The sequence below is a fragment of the Nipponia nippon genome, unplaced genomic scaffold, assembly GCF_047370975.1.
Source record: "Nipponia nippon isolate SJK-2023a ecotype South Korea unplaced genomic scaffold, ASM4737097v1 scaffold_57, whole genome shotgun sequence".
Taxonomy (NCBI): Eukaryota; Metazoa; Chordata; class Aves; order Pelecaniformes; family Threskiornithidae; genus Nipponia; species Nipponia nippon.
In genome coordinates this window covers 145977-164233 of record NW_028262377.1, presented here as the reverse complement: position 1 = coordinate 164233, position 18257 = coordinate 145977, and the positions used below count along the sequence as shown (strand labels likewise).

At 34.3% G+C, this 18257-nt stretch overlaps 1 protein-coding gene across 1 annotated transcript in view; it reads right to left on the bottom strand.

Moving 5' to 3' along the window:
• The window catches only part of LOC104014471 (nipped-B-like protein), a 224644-nt gene that overhangs the window by 82201 nt on the left and 124186 nt on the right, over positions 1 to 18257 (bottom strand). The window contains exons 11-16 of the mRNA XM_087735451.1: positions 14274 to 14456; positions 10324 to 10521; positions 10107 to 10178; positions 9932 to 10021; positions 7830 to 7933; positions 6182 to 6268 (exon numbers count right to left, since the gene is read on the bottom strand). Coding sequence (XP_087591577.1) covers positions 6182 to 6268; positions 7830 to 7933; positions 9932 to 10021; positions 10107 to 10178; positions 10324 to 10521; positions 14274 to 14456 — 734 coding nt within the window. The remainder of the gene's footprint in view (positions 1 to 6181; positions 6269 to 7829; positions 7934 to 9931; positions 10022 to 10106; positions 10179 to 10323; positions 10522 to 14273; positions 14457 to 18257) is intronic.

Sequence of the window (18257 nt, the reverse complement as noted above, 5' to 3'; positions counted from 1 at the left end):
GGGATGTGGTTTAGTGGGTGAACTTGGCAGTGCTAGGTTAACGGTTTTACTTGATGATCTTAAAGGTCTTTTCCAACCCAAACGATTCTATGACTCTATGATTCCATGGTTCCATAAATCCTTCAGCATGTGCAAGAGTGTCTTTAAGTTGGTACGACCAGTATGAATACATTCCACCTCACATTTCTCCCCTTCCAAGTGATTTAACCTGACAAATAGTACAGTGTTTACTACCCATACGTACATCAACACAACTTAATGCTACCCTTAACAATATGAAAAGGTTATAATCTCTGACATAATTCTCCCCAAATTATCAAAATAATAACTAGGCACAAAACAGATTGCAATTATTATCTTTATGAAGTTATCTTTGACTACTTGTACAGAGAAAATCTTTTCATATCACCTCTTAGATAAGCTGTACCTCTACATGACTGTAGCCACAGACAGGGAATGTCCTTCAACAGATCAGAGCTAAGACTCTAGAGATAAACAGTGCAGTCATTGTGGTCTTGAGATAGTGACTTCCTTTCATTAAAGGTCCTAATTCAAAGAGGGTATCTACCATTTATGCTCCTATGCCTACCACCTTCCTATTTGCTAGATCTCTCTGATGTCTCATGGGAATCAAAAGAATAGGAAATACTAGGAACAAGCACTCATGTTAACATTAAGGTTGCTGAATTCAACTTAAAAGTTTCAGTGAATTTCTTTTCCTGGATATTTCCTGTTCATCCACCCCGGGATCGGACAACCTATTTTCATTAATAATTTGTCTGTCTCTGGGGAAAAGAGATGTATGCAAGCAAGGAACAAAATCAATGCCAACAACAAATGTTTTAGAATCATTTCAAGTGTCCAACTTCAATTTTAACTGAAATCCAGTTCAGGTCAGATTCTTTTCTCAAATTGAACCTGAACCTATACTATTATTCAGAAGATGCACCGAAATCCAGCTGAAGCACTTAAAAGACATTTAAAGTGAACTGAGTAGTTCCCAAATAAAACTCATTCAAAGAAGTATTAGATTGATTTTCCTGAAGAGAGTGCTCTGAGTGTGTCCTCAAAGAAGTTCAGCCAGAATTCTTCTATTAAGCTTTAGTAATGAAGAAACTATATAGAATCCACACAAACAGAACCAAAGAATTTTCCAACAAAAACCTTTGAATGCACACTAATATTACACTCATTTACATCCTTGGTGAGACAAATAATAAGATATTTCAATTATTTTTGTAAGCAGGCATAAATACATGGCATAAGAAACAGTGATTATTACAAAATACATTTTTCAGGCACTTCTGCTCTCACTGTGTAGAGGTTTTGAAATATCAACCTCTAACAAAGCGCAGATTGTGGATTCACAGATTTTTAAAGAAGTTGTTAATACTGAAGCCTAAAATCCTACATCTACAAAACTGTAAATACTGTCTACAAATTATCAATCTATGTCAAAAATTACCTGAAGTTTTTCAAACTCCTCTTGCTAGTTGGTAGTCTCGCAAGGGAAGCAGTGAAAAATTTTCTTCTAGTATTAATAACTGTCTATGTTTTTCATACCTGGAGAACACCTATTTAACAGTTATAGGATTGTTAAAAAATTATTTATTGTTACGTAAAATATCGCTTGTTAAATAGATTGTTAAAAACTATATATAGAAACATACACTTTAGATGACATTTAAATAAATTATATTTAATGCATACCTTATGGTTTGTAATGCATTGCTTTGTTTTTTCAAAGCAAGTATTTCCTTTATAAAATACATAAAAAACTTTTTCAAATATAGATTTTAAAAAAATCTTCAGATAGTATAAATGTGTATTAGCTCTTTAAAAATACTGTATGTTTTAAAAAATTTTGCCATTTGTACAATGCACTGTATAAGAAAGTCAAAAAGTGTAATGCTAAGCTTTCAGATTCCAGTATAGATCAAAACTCTATGGTAACATAAATTTACATGAACACATGCATAGTTTTATAGCACATTTGAGAAACCAGTTTTACTTCATGTCCTAAGCTTTAATGTTTGCCTGACATGAAATATTATTTCAATTTCTTACAGGGTCAGGATTGTAGAGTTTGCCTCTCCTTTTGTTTAGGCAGAATTACTTTTATAAATACTGGAGCACATCATCCTCACAAAGATCAAAAACTTCCACTTGAACAAGCACAGCTGTGTTGCACTGGTGAAGCCTTTCCCTGAAATAATAATATTTTATCTACCCCATGAATTTTTCACATAGCCACTTTTTCTGAGGAAAAGGACTTATTCTATTATATAGAAGTATCCTACTAGTTCTGTAGCTTATTCCATTGCATAAATTCAAACTCTTAACAAAGTAAATAAGGAAAACCACATTGTTAAGATTTTCTTAAGACAAGAAAGGACAGGTAAGAGGAAGGGGTTTGTGCTTACACTTTAAAACAACATAACCAAAATTAAGTAAATTCCTTGGGTTAAGTAGGCTATTTCTTCCTATAGAGTACTCTACAAATAGGAGCAGCTCAAGTAGATTTAATACTGTTCTTCTTAGATTATGATACCAAACTGTAAAAACATGCAAGAATAAAATTAGTTCTAAACTCCACTTCTCTACCAGCAAAAATACAGCCTATGTAAATGTTCTAATAACTCTCAGAAGTACAGGAACATGAAACTGCAAATTAAAAATTACTTACTGCAGTCACTAATTTGATGGTACATAACTGTAGTTCACTGACATTTTCTACAAAGAAAGGTGTTATTCCCATAGATGATACCTATCAACAGAAAGAAGCCATTGCAAGTATATTCTGGACTAACAAACTGATATTTATGCAGTTTCGTCAAGCAGGTATTCATTCAGCAGGTAAGGTATTCAACAACATATATTACTTTCCATATTATTTGCAAATAAAGTTATTAAATGATATTTGAATGCAATCAGGTTAAACTTTTCTTAAGTGTACAATAAAAGCCATTAAAGATTTGAACATTAAATGCTCTTCTCCCCAGATTATATACCATACAACAAACTAGTCACTGATGTTAACAATTCAAAAGTTTGTACTGATTTCATACATCATGTCATTGAGACAATCACACTTTACAGTCTCTCTGGGAAAAGAAAATATTCTCAGACAGAAATTCTTCTGATAAAACTTACCTGAAGAACAGTTGTATCGGTAAGAAGCTGCATCTCTAGCAACTCTGACAAACTGCTGACAATGTCGCAAACTTTGTTATACAACATCACTATAACTCTTTGCTTGTGGGTGAAACACTTGGCACGTTTTTGCTTTTGAACTTAAAACACCACCTAGAAAATAAAAAATATCTTTATTAATTTTTTCGATGTTTCACTTTATATCAAATATTAGAAAGATGATCATCTTCCTCCAAAAATGTCCCCAAAACAACTGCATGACTACAGATTTGTAAATGCAATTGCTTACAGAAGAAAAACTATTTAGTAGAACCAGCTGGAAAGCAAAATTCTCTATATTTTCATATTTGCTCTGAATTCTGGATCCAAGATTTTTAAAACAGTTCTTGAAGTTGGACACCCACATCTGGAAGGTATGTATATGCTGATAAAACGCTAAATGCAAAACATTTAGCATACTAACCACTATGAGGATCCACTCTATACACAGGATCATATTGAGGATAGAGAGTGTTCTGCAAATGAAAATTTTGTGTATTGAATAACTCTTTTCTATTACGTCCTCAATATATACAGCTTTAGGCATATTTGGTGATGTCATAATATTGATAGCAGTAAGACAAGCATCAGCAGATTTTGTCACTCTCTCCATAATAAGACCTCTCCATAATCTCTCCTCATCTTCAGTGTCATTGTTCTGTAACAAGCAAGAAAAATCAAGATAGTGTGAACAAGAAGTCAAATTTTTATCCTTACCAAGTAAAAGATAACATTATTTTAATATACTTACATACACACACACATACAAAATGTTGTATTTCCTTTATGATACAAAAAATAGTTTGTTTTAGAAATCAACTAATGTTTGTTTTACTAGCAACAGGTTTGTAACCCCAAGTTACAAGTCTTCAATATCTCACTGTATTCTTTCTGTAAACACAAAGCAGCTTTCTGAGTGTCATCGTAGCTACTATGAAGGAAGATTGCCACATTCTCTACTTAAGAATGATGTACCTTAATCAAAATTCAAACTCAATGTCATCTAGTGTTTTTCTTCTAGTATCCTGTGCATGCTCAGTTGCTGCTTTGATCAGTCTAATTTTTGCCCTCAGAAGGAATTTCATACGCATCTCTTCGTTAAGTCACACAAAACTCTCATGAGAATACAACTTTCTCCACTTCACAGACCAACTCATCTATTATCAATGAGTTTAAAACATGTCTTATCAAACATGACCACTAGGATTTAGCACAGGGTATAGAATCCTCTGTATTTCTATGTTTGTACATGCTATAAAAAAACCAAACATACATGAGGTTAATTATGACCACTCAGCACTACTGAAATATTGTAATAATGTTATTAAGAGCAAAACCAGGTGGAATTTTTAATAAATTCTCTGGTACAGATATAGCCTACAAAGAAAAAGAATCTTTCCTGCCTGTATAACAGCACGGTTCAACACTGTTGGCTTTCCTTGTAAAAATAAGGGGTTGGTGAAACTATATCAGCTTTTTTCCCTTTGGGATAAGAGAATCTAAAAATATCACAGTGCATTATAAATATGAGAGATATATATATTTGAAAAATCAACAGAAATCTGCAAATCAGGAGAGGATCCCCGTAAATTTCTTGCATAGAATGGCTTTAAATAATTTGTTACTTTCACATATAGTATTAAAAAAAACCCCTACAAAACCAAACAAAAACCACCAAAACCCCCATAAAAACAAAAACCCAAGTAGTTTTAAATCTTTTCTATATATTTTTTTTCTCATTAATCTTGGAAATAAAAAGAATCTGCAAGTGCAATCTGCCTCTTCTGAAAAATATCCTGACATGGAGGCAGGGACAATTTTCACTCTGCACTGTAAAAGAAGTAAGCTTACTCCTTAGCAGAGGCTTTCTTTGCCAGTGACCTGAATCATGTTTAATGGGATTTAAGAAAAATCTAAAACCTGATTGGCTAAAGATTACTTCTTTTTTAGTTGAAGCTTTGGCTCTGAATAGCAATCATTGGACAATGTCATTAACTGCTTAATAATCTTGAGTTTTACTACAAAAAGCTAAAAGAAAAATATCACTTTAAAGGCATTGTCATAAAGACTCAATCATATTGAATTAGAGCAGGTCAATCAGCACCTTCTTTTCACTTATTTTTCATACTGCTAAAGACATTCAGAACCATATACTGAAACTTTGAAAACCCAACAATCTAGATGAAAATATTTAGGTACAAATAATGTGTCTCTGGTTTTCATTTTCAAGTTCAAATTCTTCCTTTCCAATATACATAATTATTCTCTATTTCTGCAGATCAAGGTTTTTTTTTCCATAAAATTCAAGAACTCTATTCTTGCTAGAATATTGTTTTGACTAGGAAAGTGTAGAAATAAATAAATAAAAATGTAGTAATATCACATTTCAGCCCTCATAAAAAACTCCAAATCCTCATGTAGTTTTAGGTATATCAGAAAAAAAGCACACTTAAAATCTTAAACTTCCTGTTAATTTTGTTTACGTTGATAACTTCAACTTTGGCAGCATAAGAGCGGACCTAAATGTTAAGCACTTCCTCAGTTCTTAATGCTCAGGAGAAGAATATGCCTGCTCTTACGTGAAAGCTGTAATATGTAATGTATTGGTAATGTAATGTAAATGCAATGTAATGTAATATATAATGTAAATATTGTAATGCAAGTTATACCAGCTACCATGAATATTTCAGGATGAAACTATAATATTTAAAATTAAGTCAAAAGACAACTCAATGGCTCCCAATACATCTGTTAGCTATCAGTACTATAGTAAAACATGTTTAGTACTGAAAGAATATAATCAATTAAATTTTACTTCAAATCTTAAAATTTGGCAATCTCTTAATCACATACATATTAAATCAGAAATTCCTTTCACACACACACAGACACACACACACAGAGTATTTGAAACCATCACTATATGGGACTCAAGTGAAGAAAATCCTATTCAACACAATGGTGTGAAACGATGTAATTTGAAACTCACATGGTTAAGTAATGTAGAAAGCTTTGATCCATCTTGAATATTCTTCTCCAAAATATTCAGGACTTTTACTGTTTTATCTGTTGAGAGCTAAAACAAGAAACAAAACACATCAAACAACATAAAGGCTTCCAAATTGCTGAAAAAAATGTCCATGGATGAAGGACAGAACATGTTATGTAATCTGACAAACTTAAATTGTAAGTAATCTGAGATAAGGATTGGATCTTGACTTGTCTGGTTTCTGACACAGCATGATTGAGAATGCTGATAATAGAATTAAACTAGTGAAATATGTTCTAAGGCTGCAATCACACTGCATTTTCAACCAGCAAAATCCATAAAAATGTATTTAAAACTGCATATCTGTAATTAATGTTGTATAGTTATACACTTTTGCTTCTAGAAATAGAAAGTTACCAAATCCAAGTATCAATCACAAATTTTAACTGACCATATAGAGCTTTATTAAGAGAAAATCCAAATTCTATGGGCAAGCAGAAATAAAATTCCCTGATACTTGAGTGCTAATAAAAAGGAAACGTATTCTTAATAACTGTGTCAACTTTGAAAAATTAACATGTTGAAAAAAGTAAGTCAAATTCACTTACTGATGTTCTACAGAATTATGATTAAATAATCTGTAGAATATGCTAAACTCCAGGAGAGTCAATTTCATTCATCCAGATACTATTGGTGCTCACCTTCAGAAGCAACAAAATTCTGATTTTATGTATACATGTATGTATGTATGTGATAAAAACAGGGTACAGAGATTAAGGGTGAGAACTATCAGGAAAGAGAAACACTCAGGCTGATAGCACGCTACAAAGGAAGGTAGGGAGATTCGAAGAAAAGGCCAGGAAGACTATATAAATCTTGGATTAAAGAAAACCCTTCAGAGTGACTTGTATAATAAGTGGCTTCACAGACACTTCATAAACATAGTAAGTGGTCATGAGCAGGCAGAGTAAGAATTTAACACAAGACTGCCCAAAGCCAAGAGTTCTAGGAAGATAAGGAAAGCAAGAACATTGTTTCTAGAGGTGTGATACCAATAGAGTTCCCTTGAACTGAAGTCAGGAAGAGTATGGCAAAGAAACCACGATATGCAGTCTACAGAAAATTAATCTTCTTATCACCTGGGGCATTAAATCTTCTAAGTTTGAAAGGGCTCTTTGGAGAGAGGAAGGAAGTAGGCAATTCAGTGTGATGCTGGCTGGACATCATATATTGCACTAATGGCATATATCAGAAAGGGTGGATTTTTTTTACTTTGCCAGCAGGTTCTGTTTTACTGCGGTTGCTCAACACTAGCTGTAAGGAGCAAAGCCTACAGGTCGATGTGCTTTTGTGAAAGTAGATTAATTATTTTAGATTTTACTGCTCAGGCATGTGTTGCCTATTGGCATATAGTGCTCTGAGTCAGTGCTAACACAGAGAAGGACCAAAAATCTCTCAGCTTCAGAGACAGTAACAGTTAAGATGTGGTAACTTTTTAAGCACTTCAGCTAAGTCAGCAGAAGCACAACTGTTCACAGGATCTGTCACATGCACACCTGAAGAAGGCGGAATATTACAGGGGACACAAGTTTTTGTAGGTTTAACAAAATTAAATGTTCAAAAAGAGTCAAATACTATGAAGATGTACCTTGTCCATAATGCCCATTGCCTTGATTTTTGCAGATTCACTACCCAACTCACTAAGCTGATGCTTTCCCAGTAGCAGTTCCTGTGGAATCTCATCATCATCACCTTAAAAAAAAAAATAACAATCATATTTCTAATAAGACTTCAAGGAAATCAGTATTTTACAGCCAATATGAAAAAGCCAACTGAAGAAAAAGAACTGATTTTCCAAATAGCTAGCATCTTATAGTTCCATCTAATGAAAACTGATGATGACAACTTTTGGTTGTGTTAAAACAACTACTTGTTAAATATGACTGAAAGTCATAAATTAAAAATATTTTTAATATAACAAAATCCATTTATTGTACCTCTTGTGCCATTACCCTCATTTCAGTAAAACAAATCTTAAATGACTGTAGTCCTAATTCTAAAGTTCAAATCTGGGGAAGGGCAATAGATGAAAAACACATAGGAAATTAAGTACCTTGGGATACACTGCTTCTTAATCACATTTACCCGTACAAAAAAACCCACAATGTTACAAGACATATAGAAAGAACCAATTACTTCACTTTTTAATCCAAGGTTGTAGACACCATTGCTGTAGTGATGTGTTTACTATGCTCCTCCCCTTGTTCTAATCTTGTGACAAAGATGGTAGGGAAAAAATTAACGAATGCTCCATTATCCATTTCAACAGAAAGTCATCTTGGTCAACCTGTACTACTTTATCAGACACTTATGCTAAGATGGCTTATTTTCCACTGAAATGGATAAGGAGCATACAGTGATTCAGTGCCTCACACATAAGTGCATAAGCACTCTGCTGCTGAATTGAAGAATCAAGCTCTGTTGGGCCAAAGGCCACAACAGATGCAAAATTATGTACCTCAGACATTACTGGCAAGAGAACTATCTTACGTTAGTGTTGTTTACAAAGATATGTTTGACAGAAGATAGCACCCTAATGACATCCCAAAGAGGTATCCTTTCCATTCCAGGGGACTATTAATTGTCTTACTGTGATTTATGTGATTTAGACACTCTGGAAGGGAGAGCCACCCTGCAGGAAGATCTGGATAGGCTGGAAGAGTGGGCTAACAAGAACCTTATGAAGTTTAACAAAGACAAGTGTAAAGTCTTGCACCTGGGAAAACATAATCCAGGAGTGCAGCTCAGACTGGGATCCACCTGGCTGGAGAGTAGCTCTGTGGAAAGGGACCTGGGGGTCCTGGTGGACAGGAAGCTCAACATGAGTGAACAGTGTGCTGCTGCAGCCAAGAAGGCCAATAGGATGCTGGGTTTCATCAAAAAGGGCATCACCAGCAGAAATAAAGAAGTCATTATCCCTCTCTACTCGGCGCTTGTCAGGCCACACCTGGAATACTGTGTACAGTTCTGGTCCCCGTTATACAAAAAAGATGTGGACAGGCTGGAGGGGGTCCAGAGAAGGACCACTAATATGATCAAGGGTCTGGGAAGCCTGCCATATGAGGATAGGCTGAGAGAGCTGGGCTTGTTCAGCCTTGAGAAAAGGAGGCTTAGAGGTGATCTCATCACCATGTACCAGTACTTAAAGAGGAGCTACAAAGAAGATGGAGACTCCCTTTTACAAGGAGTCACATGGTGAGGACAAGGGGTAACGGGTGCAAGTTACTTCCAGGGAGATTCCAATTGGACACGAGAGGTAAATTTTTCACAATGAGAACAGTCAACCATTGGAATAATCTCCCCAGGGAAGTGGTTGACTCTGCTACACTGAACACTTTTAAGACTCAGCTGGACATGGTGCTGGGGCATCTCGTCTAGGCTGTGCTCTTGCCTAGAAAGGTTGGACCAGATGATCCTTGAGGTCCCTTCCAACCTGGTATTCTATGATTCTATGATTCTATGTCCCTTTTGGATTCTACAGGGAACAAGAAGGAGGATCTTCTTCCTGCAGCAGCAAATGAAATTGGAAAGGAAAAGGCCTCCACTCAAGATAGAAGCCATATAAATGCAGTATACCGTAGCATGCAATTAAATCACAAAGAAGGAAATTTGAAAATACTGAGGTACAATTTTTTTTGTTTCTTGTGTTTCTAATTGGGGGAAGCATTTTGAAAATTTCTGACATATTACCAAAAGCTGTAAAATCCATGTCTTCTAAATTTTCCAAAATATTCTCTATTGAAGCAGCAAATCTTTTGAAAGTCGAAGAATCCATCATTTCTGGTGAAAAAATAAATGTATATATAATTATTTTATATATAAAACAGAAAATACAAACTGTAGAAAATAAATTCTCTAAAATTACCTTCAGGTGTTAGTTTAGGTTCATAAGCTTTCCTCTTCTTTTGTTTTTCTTTTTTCTTCATTTTTCTAGCCACTAATTAAGAGAATAAAGGATTGTTTACATTTCTTGCGCTCATATTCAATACTGCATGTAAAGATGTTTATTTTAAAATGTTTAACATATCCTTTAAAAATGCACTAGTATTATGGAAGAAATTAAAATTTTAAAAATCAGTTACCCTCACTGAGGCTAGGAGGAGGAGAATAATCATCCATATCAGAGTCATTGGGACTGCGATTACGGTAACGGCCACTACCAGAAGTCCTCCTTCCTTCATGATAATAACCACTTCTCCTATGGTCACCAGAACTTCTTCTGTCATGTTCCTCATACTCCCAAGCTTCATCTCTATCCTTTTTATGTCTTTTACGAGAAGCTAGAAATGAAATGCATTTTCCTTATAAGTACAAAAATTCTACTTTTAATAGCTCAAAATTATACATTTGCAAGTTAAACACTATCGTATAGATGTTCTGTAGAACAAGTGAACACTCTAAAACTATCATAAAATTCTGTTATGGCATTATTCTAACAATTTCTTTTGAATTACATGAAAACTGTGCCTGAAACTGGCAAAGACACCAGCAAACATTTAAAAATACAAATTTACAGGGCATTTGTCCTTTTAAACAAAGTAAGGAAAGTAGAACAAATCAAAATCAGTTTCATCCTTTCATAAGAGAACATTGAGATAATTTCTTCAGTTATCTAAATTGCGACTATTACTGGGTGTCCATGTTCCAATTCAGTGATTGCTTTGCCCATCTAACATAGCAAGTTCCAATGAGACTTGGCAACCTAGTTGCTTAAAGATATTCTGTTTTGCCAAGACAACTAAAATTTTGTCTTGATATATATCGCAGGAAATTCAGTGTAAAGGAGAAAGCTGGAGTCACAATTCTAGACCAGGCAGCGAGTATATACCACAGAAGGTTATTATAACCAGTTTTCAGTCAGGACCAAAAAGCCCCACAGAACTGAACGTTGAAAAACTGGGATAAACGTTCTATACAGAAACAGAGACTTGGTGGAAATAAAGTGTGTGTGTGTGTGGAATTGAGAGTTCTCTGTTGTTTTCAAAGACAGTCTTGAAGGGGAGAGGGGGCTAAGATGTAACAGAAAAAGGATATGGAGGAGGAGGTAATTTCATCCATGAAATCAGCCAACTCTCCATTATCTAAGGTAACAGGATAACTGGGCTAGCAAAGAGATGTCTAACACAGACTGTGCTGTGAAGATCAAAACGGCTCCAAAACATTACATTCTAGACTAGCAGAGAACTTGCATATAACAGCCCTGACATCTGTGTCTCTACCAAAGTCTCCTGAAGTTGAGAGAGGTATGACTATACATAGGGTTGTTTCTGAGCAAAATGGCTCCAAGCATTCATACAGAACTGGAACAGAACTGACAAGTTCTTTCCACAACCCCAGTTTATTGAGAAGCATAGGAAACATACCAGGATATAGTCACACCTGGTATAGTACTAGGATATAGCCAATAGTCAGCCCAGGCTCAGAACTAATAAAAACAACAACATTGAACCTGTGGTGATACTAATGCTCCGCACTGCACCCTAGAGGGTTCCCACTTCTGAAAACATAATACGAAACTTCTGCACAGAGGTGGCCCAAGTGTTTAAGGTAATAATTTAGTTCATGCTTTGAGCTGTTCTGCTTATGGATCAGACTTGCTTCTGGAGGTAGTACAGTCATGTTCATGACGCCTGAGCTACTAACACTGTCAGTTCTAAAATGGTTGAGAGTTAACTGCGATTGAAGAAATGGAGAGCTGTCTGGGATACCTGAAGTGAGCATATTGGAGAAGAAAGTAGGGGGTTTATGGGAAAAGACTTTACACATCTTAACTGATTCTTTTCCCCCCATGAGATAGTATTCTGTGGAGGTAGATGAAATCTGTCTCCACAGTTTACAAATCGTCAGTATCAATTTAAGCTCTGTAGGACGAATTCTGACCCCAGCTACATCTCCATGAGAAAAGTAACTTCCAATATTGCTTTCCAGCAGAAATTTAAATTGACCAGTTTATCAATGCTACACGACAAAACAGAATGTGTCACAGTTGTGCTGGCTCTGCAAGGCAAATAAGATGAACACGGGAACAGCTATTCACAATCAGTCATTGCTCTACAAAGTTTATTTTGAAGTAGATAAAATTGACTAAATATGTAAATATTAATAATATTTCAAGAGTTATTATTAATTTATACATAAAAAAGACTATCTGGAATATAAACACCCAATTTCCTTCTGAATTGTGCCAAACATTTATGCAATAACACATTTAGCACTTATTGTATGAGAATGATTTAATCAATTTTTAATTTCTCATCATTTAATTTAATGGAATGCCCCTTCTTCATGAGATACTCAAACAAATTTATCTTCTTCGATAACAATCACTATTTCATATTTTTTAAAGTTCAATTTTAGACAACCAAAAGAATTCTGAAATACATATTTGTAACAGTACAAATCTATTCAGTGTACTTGTCACAAATCTTTCATTCTCTTGATCATTTTGTCTCTTGTTTTAACTCAGTTCAGTTCTACAGTATCCTTTGAGAAATATTATAATTTATTTTTAAACCAGATGTCCTCAATGAATTATTTAGAATGATGGCCAGATCTCTTGAGTGGATACAGTGAACCTAGAATCCCTTAAAGCATATAATTACTGTGAAAGTTTTCCTTAATTTGCTTTACTTTGAATTTAAGAATTTCAACAACCGCTGTGGCTAATAGGTAGATTAAGATCTCTCTGAAATTCCTAACAATCCTCTCCGTTCCCAACCAACTTAAATAATTGTGCTTTACTTATTCTTTTTTTAATTCACTGTTCCAGATTATTAACATCATAAACAGGCAAAATGATACGGTAAACAGAGAATATAGAATCCTGAATGAAGCAAATCATCTGATTACAAGATCTCATACTCACGGTCAAAGCAGCATTATTCAGTTATATTTTAAATGAAAAACAAACAAACAAAAGGACATTCTTTTCTGCTTCTTTGATAAAGATCAGGAGTATTGCTATTATAATTTTTATGTGTATGTGTGCATATGCATTGCATATCTGTTGGACGAGAACTTATTAAAAAAGCAGGACAAACAAATCTTTCTCTTTTGGACCCAAAGAAAGACTAAGAAGCAAAACGTTATGTTTTACAGAAGTTCAGTAAGATGTTTAGATAAGCAAAGATTGAAAGAGGCTAAACTTGGAAAAAAATCATTATAAGCAAGATGCCTTCTCAGGTTAACAGCAACAGGCACTTCTGTAGCCCTGCATAGGTAACACAGCTAAGATGTTACTCAGACTGAACTGATTCATTCCATTTTAATGGAGTTTCTTTTCAGTGTTGGCTAACTGAACCACCACAAAGACAAACTAACGACACTCTTATTCGCAAGTAGGAAATCCCTTCCTAACTTAGAGGCATATAACAATTTTTTTTACACTTATGAACTTTACCTGATTGCACAGCAAAAGTCTAACTACAAGCTTCCTCTCTTCCTTTGAAATCACTTGATTCAAAAATAGCATCATCAGCAAATGCTATTTTGAGAAACCATCGGCAATAATTCCAGTTTTTCAAGCAATATACCATGGAAATAATAGAAGAAGAAATATTTTAAGAAACTTCTGGGCACTAACATTCTTAATGTATCATGCCAGAAAAATTCAAGATGGGATTCTTTGCTTTTCTTATCAATGAAACTCAGAATAATTTAAAATATATTTACTGAAATTTTTCTTTGCATAGCGTTCTGTGCAAGTTTTCTGAGTTGCTTTACAGGATATTTTCTTTAATCTGATTGGCTAAAAATGTTTCATTGCACAACTAAAAAAAATCTAGGCAGTGACTTCCCATAAGGTAATTAGGGAAAGGAATTTAACAACTAGCTGCTTTTCATCTTGAGTGACAAATTGAAATCAAGTAATTTTTCTTTTAAAAGAAAAAAAGGTTCTTGGCCAAGTAGTTGTCTGGACAGCAAATTTGTTTTCATATGTTTTAGGGTAGCCAACAAAAAAAAAGTATATCTTTTTGTAAAAGCAAAATATTAGCCTTCTTTAGGAGTAGGAACAGAACGATGTACTACTTACATTCAAAAGCTTCTTCACTGTCATTGTCTTCATCAGAACTGATTTCAGCATATTTTGGTTTCTCATTAACTGTGCTACGTTTGCGCTTGTTCATTTTCACACGTTCACAAAGTGGCATGGTGGATTCAATTTCTGCCAGGAGCTCAGGAGGCAACTCCTTTAACACTGACTGATCTATGCTACCTATTAATGGAGAGGAAGAAGAGTAAATGTGAACCTGAAGATAATAATAAGGGCCCAACACTACAGTCCTTTCTCAGGAACTGCTTACAGTATATCCACTAAAAAATAACATCACAATTAGATATACTTGAATGTATTTGACAGCCCTTTCTAAAGTTGCATTTATTGTTCACACTGCGATTAGAAATTAACATAATAAATTGCATACACATCTCCTTCAATAAAATATTTTGTCAGGCATATAAACAAATCCAAATCGGTGAATTTCCTTTGTAAAAAGACATCCTCGCTCTATTTCCACAAAATTTAGTCTTATTTCGGTTCATCCTCTGAATTCAACAGGTTTTCTAACAGTGTAGGTAAATTAAGGATTCGTTATGCCTCATAAACAGTTCTGTTCATTCTCATTCATATTATTTAGTGTACACAAGACAGTAATCTTCCCTTTTCCATTAGGTAGAGACAATCTGTGGCAGAATCTCTGGGGTCTTATCCCTAAATACAGATCAAATCATTGACATCCCAACCTCTGCCTCAGATTTTTTTTCTTACCTCCTACTAGTAGTTTTATAATGCAACCCGAATTTTTGCCTGATTTTGTTACAAAGCATAGTTGAAAGATTTTTATTTAATATAGACAAACATCAAGCTGGACCACATCAGGTTTCTTTTCCACAGAGGTAAATAGTTAGACATCATCACACAATTCTCATCACATTTTGAAACTATGATTAGGCCCATATGCAGTCAGTATGAAGGAGATTTACAGTCAAAATATTTTGCATGTGACACAAGGAAACCAAATTAATTCAAAAGTATTTCTTGGGGTTTTGTTTATTTGATGTCTTATCTTTATTTATCAAAGAACCTATTGCACAGATTTTAAGATTATCGGACTAAACTGTTAACCTTTTTCCAACAACAGAACAAATGACTTTGTCATAAGTGCCTCTCTCTCCTTCCCAAGTCATACTACATTATTTAGATAGAGAGGAAATCACCTGCCAATTACACACACACAAATCCTCCAAGAAATCATCTTCTGGATGATAATTTGCTTTTTAATTGCATTTGCTATATCACTAACATAACTTTCTAAAATTTATTTCCATTTTTACACTAATATCCCATTTTCTAATCCAAGCTTAGCCCCCTCCCCCTTAAACAACTTTAACTGGAATTAGAAGAGCCTTAATATGAGAAAATAGTTTCCAGCAACAAAAATTTAAAAAAAATCTCATATATTACTGGTTTCACATATTTCTACATCCATAAAAACTGCCTATAAGCAATGAAACTAATGATCAGAAAATTATTTTTCTATAATTCTCAGGTATGTTCAGCAAGTCAGCCCATTTAAGTGCCTTTTTAAAAAAGATTTAACTTAAAATCCTTTCCGAAGAAATTCAGGGATATTATATACTGTGTGACTCCAGTCAAGAACTTGTTAATTTTTATTTTACTTCATTACTTATGTTGAGTCAGGGCAACACAATCTTCACTAGAAACATCTTACTAAATTCCTTTTTTTATAGCTCCATATTTTATAATAAATGTACTATTTATTTGTTCAGGGTAGTAAAGAAATACTTAAGAGAATCCAGTTCACCATAATAATCCAGTCACATGGCAACAAACATTAGGTTATAAAACCCATACTAATGCCTTTTCAGTTTACAGGATACTTTTCAAAAACGATTAAAAGACTATAGAACACAAAACCATTTGAAAGCATCTACAAAACCATGTATGATCATCTTCAGTTTTTCAATTTGTTTGATAAGTTTGCTAAGACCTGGTACTTACTTTCCTGCTTCCACTTTAGTTACATTCAACTCTAGTTTGCATGGCTTTTTAAATAGCAAAGGAGAAAGTAACTTTACTAAAAAGTTACTCCACAAGTTAATAAGATTGCCCCAGTAAACCAAGCTTTCTGAAAAACTGTCCTCATCAACAGAATAACTCAATTTTTAGCAGTGCATGTGATCAGCATATACAGTATGCCTGAAATGGACTATAGGCATCAGTGTTCTTCAGACATCACTTACTCATACTCTCAAAGCTGCCGCAACTATTAAAACAAACAAAAAAAAACACACAAGAAAAGTGTCGTCCTAACCCAATCTTTGTTCCACTGTAAGGAATCACAATGCTGATAAACTCCACATTAGTGAAATTGAAGGGCGAGTCACAGAGTAGCTGTAAGAACAATTCATCAACAAGTCATCTTGAAGAACTGCATACACGAACAACCACTTCTTCAGTGCTTTTCCAAACCTATGCAATGCTGTTCATGACTTACTAGTTGCTTGCTGGAGGAAGAACATATGCTTGTTTTTGTTTGACTGCCATTATCAAAAGGTTTCTTGGAGAAGACATTTGAGAATCTTCAGCTGTTACTGAATATCATCAGATATCACCATCAAGATACCTGTTTCTCACCAAGCAATTCTTGACAAAATATAATATAGTTAAAAACCAGCCAGAGAATCTTAGCTAAAAATGAATTAGTCTGTAAACCTCCTCCCATATTCTATTTTAATCTGGGAAGCTTTTCAAAGAGTTTTGCCATATATAGTAGAAAGAGTTCTACAAACATCTAGTGGATATAGTATTTCCCTTCTTCACATATGGCTTAAAAAAAGAACAGCAAGACACAGATTTGATTCAAAGTTCAGCATTGCTTTTTGTTCATAACTTGATGGGTGGTTTCAAGTTTGTAGAACAGCCTTTAACTTTAGCTAATATTTACGCAAATCTAATCTTTAGAAGGATCCAAAATCACTTTGCCTTGAATTTGCAAGTCAAATAGATCTCCCTGAATCAGGCAGATGCATCCATCACCAGAATGCCTTCAAGAGAGGTTGAACATAAAAAAAAAACATCAAAAACCATAACATCATTATGGACTTTTATTAGATCCATTCAATATGGACAGCACAACTATATTTTGACACAACAATTAGTGTGTTCAGATTAGTTTCACCTGGCTTGATATGGTAACTTCAAACAAGTAGCTATGGAAAAGGAGATGCTTGGTGATGCTTAGGTCAGCCTTCCAGGATCAGAGAGGCTGTTCCTGCCATAAAATCAAAACCAACACTGACAAACTCTGTTATCTTCTCAGTAATGATTTATCTTTGCTTTCCAAACTATGGAAAACAGATGTATGGTTTACATTTTGGTGTAATTTCCTATTAACTAACAAACCATCAAGATTCAAAAGCATTTAGAAACCTAAACTCCGAATTGCTACTTCCATAACTAGAGGAGACAGTTAATACAGTGGAAACAATCCATATCAGTTTGCTTATACGGTTACTTTAAAATACACATGACATTAAAATGGCCTGTTTGCACAAACATCTATTGCAACAAATGAACAAGTGCTTGAAGAAAAACTGCCCCTGAAGTTCATTTCAAAACTAAGGTTTATGTTAATGAAGTCTTTTGCATAAATTAGCCTCCCATAAATATTGTCTTTTCCATTTCTGTGTGCTAATATTTTGCAAAGTATAAGCAAAACTGCAGTTAATGCAATTTCATATTTGTAATCTCTATATATACCTTGTATTTTAAAATGCAACTTTTTCCACATTATAGAAAAGAACACACAAGGGTCTAAGAGGGAACAGTGCCACTTGTTTGGGGTGGGGATATGAATCTTAACTTTGCACTTCTCACTGTTTAGAAATTTAAGTTTAGCCACTCCCCACATTCTGGAACTTCTACACTAATGAATTGCCACACATCTTCATTTTGACATTAAAACTAAAACCTTACAGATTACAGCTCAATTTT